At 40.9% G+C, this 8,038-nt stretch overlaps 1 protein-coding gene across 3 annotated transcripts in view; it reads left to right on the plus strand.

The window, feature by feature from the left end:
• ANXA3 (annexin A3) overlaps positions 1–8,038 on the plus strand; it is a 54,827-nt gene that overhangs the window by 32,050 nt on the left and 14,739 nt on the right. For all 3 annotated transcript variants that reach the window (XM_007107188.4, XM_007107187.4, XM_007107190.4), the window contains 2 exons: positions 693–783; positions 5,614–5,693. In XM_007107188.4, coding sequence (XP_007107250.1) covers positions 693–783; positions 5,614–5,693 — 171 coding nt within the window. The remainder of the gene's footprint in view (positions 1–692; positions 784–5,613; positions 5,694–8,038) is intronic.

An 8,038-nucleotide genomic window follows, 5' to 3' on the forward strand; every position in this document is an offset into this window, starting at 1 on the left:
GCCCACAAGTAACTAACAAAATAAATAAATAATTAAGTAATTTGAAAAGGAGAGCTATTGGGGGGGAACTAGGAATCTGTCACAGAGGGACAGAATTCATCCTCTTTTCTTATGCTACGTTGGCCTTATCTGGTCAAGTCCTAATGTAAATGGCTTCTGTTGAAGTCTCAGTGTGATTCAGTGACCTCAATATAAACCAAGACTCAGGAAACACTAGTCCCCAAACCAACTAGGCTCATGACATACATTACTGAGGCTTTAAAAATCTCCCTGAATGAAGAGGAGGATCCATGCTAACCAACCAGGTGCATTGGTATAGGTATGGACTCATTCAAAAGAATTGCAGAGCCCTTTCTAAATACAATGACGTATTTCAGTGCTCACTTTTGGTACTGAATGACATAGGCTTTCCCTTTATACTATTTCTTCCTGGAATTATTCAAAGGAGTTTTACACTAGAGTAGGACATTTTCTTTAGAAGCTTAATATCGGTTAACTTCAGATGATTCATGTTATTTTAATACTAAAATATATGGAAAATTAGAAAACCACTTTAGAGCAATAGAGGACCTTATGTTGATTGACTAAAAACTGTTCTTTTCACCTGTAGAAAACAAGATGTTAAGACCGCAATGCATGAAACTAGGTTTTTTTTAAAGTGTTCTAAAAATAGATTTCCTTTTTCTTCTTAGGGCACGGGAACAAGTGAAGATGCACTGATTGAAATCTTAACCACCAGGACAAGCAGGCAGATGAAGGAGATTGGCCAAGCCTACTATACAGGTGATCTTATTTTCTGCTTACCTTTACCCCTGTTCACACCTATAGGAGCCAATGCTGCTTTTCCCAGAAACCCACCAATCTTTCTTCACAAGTGGTTTTGAGGAAGCAAGACTGTAAAAAGGAAGACACCTTCTAAAATGGGCTAAGGACTGTGGATTTTTGAAGAAAATTTTAATATGATCTGAGCTGGGAACTGCTACGTAACAATGGCATTAATGCTTTGCATTTATAACATTACAGCTATAGTGGATTTTACTCTCAGCAATCACTGCTTAATTGAATCAACCGTTTTCATCAATGTAAGACACTCAAATCATTATATATTCATATTATGTGTTAAAAGCCACTCATGATTTTTGGTGTGGGAAATTAGATGAACCATTTAGAGGATGTGTTGAGCATGTGGTTTCAGTATAATTAGCTAAAGCCCTAATAGTCTGTTAGCTGTGTAAACAGTAGAAAGCTCCTGCAATGCAATTCTGACACTACCAACCCACAGTTAGGGTGACTTCACAGGTTAAGGGCACAGTCCCCACAAAACTACTGTGACTTCAAACACCAGCCACAAGCTCAGGTGTTCCCAGGCCACATGTGCTTCTGACCAAATGGCAACAGATTCTTACTACCCCCTCAGGTTCAATAACTCACTAGAATGGCTCACAGAACTCAAGAAAGCTCTATACTTACAATTATGGTTTTCTATAAAGAATGTAAATCAAGACTGGTGGAGTGAAGAGATGCATAGGGAAAAGTCTGGGAGGGTCCTGAACGCAGAGCTTCCATGTCTTCGGGGTGCATCCCCCTCCCAGCCCAGCCATGTATAACTGCCAACCAGGGAAGCTCACTTGATCCGTGGTGTCCAGGGTTTTTAGTGGGGTTTTATTACACAGGCATGATTGACTCCATCACTGGCCATGTGACTGAACTTCATCTTTAGTCCCCTCCTCCCGCTAGATGTCAGCTGATATCATGTGGCTTAAAGCCTTAACCCTTTAGTCACATTGGTTGGTCTTTCTGGTGTGACCAAGCTCCATCTGGAGTCATCTTGTTAGCATAAACTCAGTTGTGGTTCAGGGGACCCTCCATGAATAACAATTAAATTCTTTTTATTGGGGAACTTGTAAGTATTTAGAAGTTACCTTCCAGGAGCCAGGGACAAAGACCAGCCCAATTCTTATTAAACAACCACTCCCTGTCACCACCTCCAAGTACCTTAAGGGAGGCATGGTTTCTATGTTTTTGTATCAGGGTGGTCAGCTGTGTATTAGGAAACTTCTGCGGTAGGAAAGGTACAAAAAAACGGATATACCGGCCCCCAGATGGGTGTTAAAGAGGTTACTTTGAGAAATTTCCATTAGAAGGTAAATACCTCAATGATAGGTAAGTGACTGTTTTATTGTTGGTATGCTAATGAGGCCTAGTCAGAAAAACAGAAATGCACTAGGTATTTTAACAGAGCGAATTTAATGTAGAGAATTGCTTCAGTACCTTTTTGGAGGACTGAAAAAGCAAAAGGGAAACACAGCTCAGAGGTATAATCCTCAAGGCTGGGGTGACAAAGAAAGAGATTGGGATTTTCAGAAACTAGAAGCTCAGAGGAGGGCACCACTTTCTGGTGTTGGTACTTCAGGGGCTCAGAGGAGAGGCCCTAGGAATTGGAGTTCAGATCTCTGTGAAGAGGAAGGGCCTTCATCTAGCTGGATGGAGCTAGTACCTCCATGGGCATTAAACAGGTGACTTGTTCTGGGAGCCTGGAGCCAACTGCTGCTGTCAGGGTGAAAGCCTGTCACTGGGTTGACACTGATGTGAATCACAAGCCAATAATAGCATGTCCTTCCTTCCTCCTCCTGCCTTCCATCTCATCTCCCTCTACTCCCCCACATTGGTGGAAACTGACAGGGAGGTGGAGGATGGGGGATAAAAGAGAAATGTTATTTGCAGAGTCCCAACCCCAGCTCCACAAAACAAGGTATAGAAGGGCAAATTTGGGGTAGATGAGATAATTGCTTAATAATGGGCACAAATGGGTACATTGTAGGTGTTTAACATATTTGGTTCCCTCAGTTCAACAAGATGTACATGTAAAAAAATCATCAGATCCAGGGGCTCTACCCCCAGACGCTATGTTACTTCCTTGTGTTTCTTAGAAGAGTTACCACTCCTTGAGTTGACTGGCCCCAAGATTCTCCCTGGAGTTCAGCATTTATGTACAAACAACCCTAGGATGTAAGCTCTATGAAGGGGGCGATTTTTGTCTGTTTTGCTCACTGCTGTATCTCCAGTGCCCAGAACAGTGGGGGATAAATTCAAATATTCATTGAATGAATATCCTTAAGATTGAGATCTGGGATCTTAAGAGCCAAGTGAATGTCTTAGCATTTAGGACTGTTGTTTTGCAAATATGACAAGTGGTCATTGTTCAGGGTTACCAGATGCTCTGGTATCTGTGTGAGTTAAGTTCCCTAAGGCTACAAGGAATTGAACTGCATCTAGGTTCCCTTGGTAAGTAGGGATTCATGATACACAAGAAGTAAAAGAAAGAAGTAGTCTCAATCAGGTATAGCCAAGCTGTACAGAGATTCAGGACACAGCTAGGGACTCAGCTGTCTAGTCACTCCCCCAGCATCAGACGTCCATTGCTCCCTGTGTACATCTCCATCCTAGTGACTCTTTCCCCTCCCTCTCTGCCTCTACTGTTCTTGACGCCACCAAGAAACTTCTCTTCCCTTACCACATGACGTTTGTCTAATCAGGGTTTCTATTTGCCCATGGTTTCTGGCTGTTATTCTTGACTTGTGTTTTGTGCCTTATTTCTGGGTGTCTTTCCACTTCTTTGTTACTCTTTTTAAACAATTCTGTACATCTCACTCCCTAAGAGAAGATTCAGTGGGCTCAGAAAGGCACTATCTAGTAGAGAGCCTTCTTTTGGGCCAAGTTCTCCCACCAGGTCACCTTGTAGACAGCTGGCCACTTATAGTCAGATGCCAGCCCTGATGCAGTCAACTGTAGCAAAAGTGATGGCATCATGTAATGTGCAGTGGTGACCCATGCATTAGAAATCCATCAGAGGACCTATCAACTTGGCCCTCATAAAAGGACCAGGCATACTGAGTGGCTCACACACTACAATGATACAATAGCACCTAAATGAATAGAGAGCTAAATTCTGAACTCTTTCCAGTATTCTAAAGTTAATGGTGCATGAGAGAACATTGAATCAGGATCAAGAACTCTAAGTTCAGCTTCTGCACTATTAAAACATTGTATCTGTTTTTCTGTACCCTATTGTGTCTCAAAATGCATAAGGTAGTTTTCAACTTGCATCGAAATAATTTTCATATTTTTAGTCTAGTTTCCTGCAAAATACCTGGGGTAGAGGAGAGACGTGGGAGGCTGTGTGAGACTCATGTAGATAATTCTAAAATTATAAAATACTTCCCCAAATTCTAACAATTGAGAGCTTCATTTTTTTGGCTTGACATTTTTAAATTAAAAAAATTTTTTCATAGAGTGAAGGAAGGAGAGATGTAACAATAACGTGACTATTAGGGAAAGTGATGCCTACTAAATGGTATTATTACTTAGATAAATAATCTGTCTTTATAGTGGATTTTGTTTACTTGAATTGCTCTGGAAAATTATAGATTTCATAAAAAGAGACTTATTAAAATCACCCTGGAAGAATTTCTCTCTCAACACAGTTCTTGCTATTAGATAATCTCACATCACTTTCTATAGTTGTCTTTTACTGAGTTGAAAGGACAAGCATTCATATGACTAATTTTATAGCGGTCTTGAGGATGATGCAGGTGGAGTTCAAATAGCCACCTGGTGTCAGCTGCATCCAGGTATACAGTGGCTCGAAGAGAATCACTGCTCCATGGTTGGAGCAGAAGAGAGATTTAAAATTCAGTGGACACTGCACATCACAGGCTATGCAAAAGGAGCTACAACTATTCAGTACTAAAATATGCGAACACACAGTGGGCATTTGTTATGGAGAAACAGTATGTTTTCGGGAAGCTTTCTTACTTTTGAGAGCTATGAAATAATACATTCTAACTGTATGTGTTAAGATTAGGGTTAGAGTCAATAAAACAGAAAAATAACAGTGGTTTAAATAAGATAAACATTTATTTATCTCATATGTAGAAGCAGTCTGGAGATAGACAATTCTAGGACTGGCATGACAGCGCCTCAAAACTTTCAGGAACCCAGGCCCCTTCCTGCTTATTTTTATGCCGTCGCTCAGATATAGTCCTGCATAGACCAAGATGGCTGCCCAAGCTCCAGGGATCAATCTACACACCAGGCAGTAGGATGGAGTAAGGGACTAAGATTGGCATGAGCCATCATTAAGGAGATTTCCCAGCAATGTCACGTAGGTCTGCCTATGTTTCACTGCCAAGAGGAGAGCTGAGAATGTGGTCTTTAAGCTGTGTACATTATATCTTGCTTAAGGCCAGGGTTCTATTCCTGTGGAAGGCGGACATAATAGAAATTGGAAGGCAAACTAACAGCTTGCCATTCCTAGCTTTCTCACTATACCTTCCTTAGTGCCTTTGTCAGATAAAATGACCCATGATTTGATCCAGAATGGCAGTTGTTTCTGTTCTTGTGCATCTATCACACCACACACTACAGTAATAGTTACAAGAGGAATGTATCCATATCAGAAGAGCACTAAAAGATTTTTTTAAAAAAGAAGAAACAAGATTTATTTTATCAGGTACTCATTCCTTGCCAATGTTGACATTTTAAGCTTTTCTGTGTTTTATAGTAATATTTTTTAGTTCATCAAGGCTTAATTTCATTCTTATCTGGTTTCAGTGTATAAGAAGAGTCTTGGAGATGAAATTAGTTCTGAAACATCTGGTGACTTCCGGAAAGCTCTGTTGACTTTGGCAGATGTAAGGTTTTATTTTTTAAGTCCCCAATAAGCTGCATGGTCAATAATAGTTTTTAAGGTGTTTGAAAATAACCAAAGTGAGACGATGAGATTGCAGTTTTCCTTATGAAATGATTTGTCCATCTTACATTTGCATTGCCACCACGCAGTATAATATTTAACCACCCTCATAAAGGTATAACATAGTGATGTAACCAAAAAATCTTGTTTTGGTCAGTATATGGATTAAATGTATTTTGATCAGGTTTCATAATACATTAGAAAATGTTCTGCACGTTCATCTGGAAGGAAAATAATTGTTCATTTCCATTTTGTCTCCATTTTTAAGAACATGTTGATTTTCTTCTGGACTCGAAAGAATATGTATTTCTTTTGGTAGCACTTAAATTAAGTAGGAAGCATGATACAGATGAATTATCTTCAGAGATGGGTATATCAGTCTCAGGATTAAAAAAATGTGGCTTGCTGGAACTTCATCCTTGCCCCCTTTGGAAGAGCTGCTAAACCATTCATCACCATGTGACCAAATGAGAGCACACCTTGCCGTCTCTTTTTAGGAGGTTCTTGGTTTTATAAAAAAGGTGGTGAGGTCAAGGATGAGATAGAGTCATAGGTGTGTGTAAGAGAGGAAATGATTTCAGCACTATCTCAACAGCCTCTTTCAGCTGATTTACACAGTCCTTAATGTGTGAGAAAATCCCAACCATCCCAGCCTGAGGGTTGAAGCAGCACTTGGCAAAGTGAGGCATTATGCCACTAAGGAACAGTTTATCCTAATTATGGTTTCAGTTGTTTCCAATGGTGACAACCTTATGACGTTTAAACCTACAAACCCAAACTGATGTGGTATCGCTGCAAACATACGAGCCCACAGGTCTGTATTCATAAGTGCAGATCTGCTTGTGTGCACGTGAGCACACATGCCCACAGAAGGCAGTGGAGGGCAAGGCTCCTGGGCAGGGTTTCAGAATAAGACCTGGAGTCTGCTCCTCTGCTGCCTGCTAGCTTTATATGCTGAGACGAGTTACTTTAAGTCAAGCCTCAAAGCCTTCATTTCACATCTGTACAATTAAAATAATAACAGTACCAGCCTCAGAGCGTGTTGTTAAGATTAAGAGAGAAAGAGTGTGAAATACTTAGCACAGAGAAAGTTATCAATACGTCAATACGTGGTGGTGCTGGCTTATTGTAATTAATACCAGTGATCATCAGCGTTTTTATTATTGGAGCAGAGTGAATGACGAAAGGAGAACAAGAAGGCGGCAAACTAGGGATGACTAGTTAGAGCAGGGTAGCAGCAGCACTGAAAGAAACCAAGAAAAAAAATCATGCAAAAATCAGGCAGGCCGGGGCTTCCCTGGTGGCGCAGGGGTTAAGAATCCGCCTGCTGGTGCAGGGGACATGGGTTCGAACCCTGGTCCGGGAGGATCCCACATGCCGCGGAGCAACTAAGCCCTTGCGCCGCAACTACTGAGCCTGCACTCTAGAGCCCATGAGCCACAACTACTGAAGCCCGTGTGCCACAACTACTGAAGCCAGTGTGCCTAGAGCCCGTGCTCCACAACAAGAGAATCCACCACGATAAGAAGCCCGCGCACCGCAAGGAAGAGTAGCCCCTGCTCGCCGCACCTAGAGAAAGCCCTCGCGCAGCAACGAAGACCCAATGCAGCCAAATATAAATAAATTAAATAAATAAATTTAAAAAGAAAAAAAAGAGTAGTTAAAAAAAATCAGGCAGGCATACAAAGACCTAATGTTTGCAAATAGGAACAAATGCATTTTTAAAATTTTTATTATTTATTTATTTATATTGAAGTATAGTTGCTCTACAATATTATATGTTACAGGTGTACAGTATAGTGATTCACACTATTTAAAGGTTATACTCCATTTATAGTTATCATAAAATATTGGCTATATTCCCTGTGCTGTACGATATAGCCTTAGAGCGTGTTTTATACCTGATAGTTTGTACCTCTGACTCCCCTACTCCTATAATGCCCCTCCCCGCTTTCCTTCTCCCTGCTGGTAACCACTAGTTTGGAACAAATGCATTTTTAAAGTATTATAGCCAAATGTTTCATTCACCTATAATTTGCAAAATAATTCAGTCAATCTACTTTTCCTTCTCCGTCTCCCATCTTGCTATAGTGTGCTGAATTATTTGTGTACAAGCACATGCACTTAGCCACAGAGCCTTCAACAGTAGAGTTAGTGGGGAATCTTTGAGGTTTTGGTTTGTGTATTGTTTTTTTTTTTTTTGCGGTACGCGGGCCTCTCACTGTTGTGGCCTCTCCCGTTGCGGAGTACAGGCTCCGGACGCGCAGGCTCAGCGGCCGTGGCTCA

The sequence above is a fragment of the Physeter macrocephalus genome, chromosome 7 (genome assembly GCF_002837175.3).
Source record: "Physeter macrocephalus isolate SW-GA chromosome 7, ASM283717v5, whole genome shotgun sequence".
NCBI lineage: Eukaryota > Metazoa > Chordata > Mammalia > Artiodactyla > Physeteridae > Physeter > Physeter macrocephalus.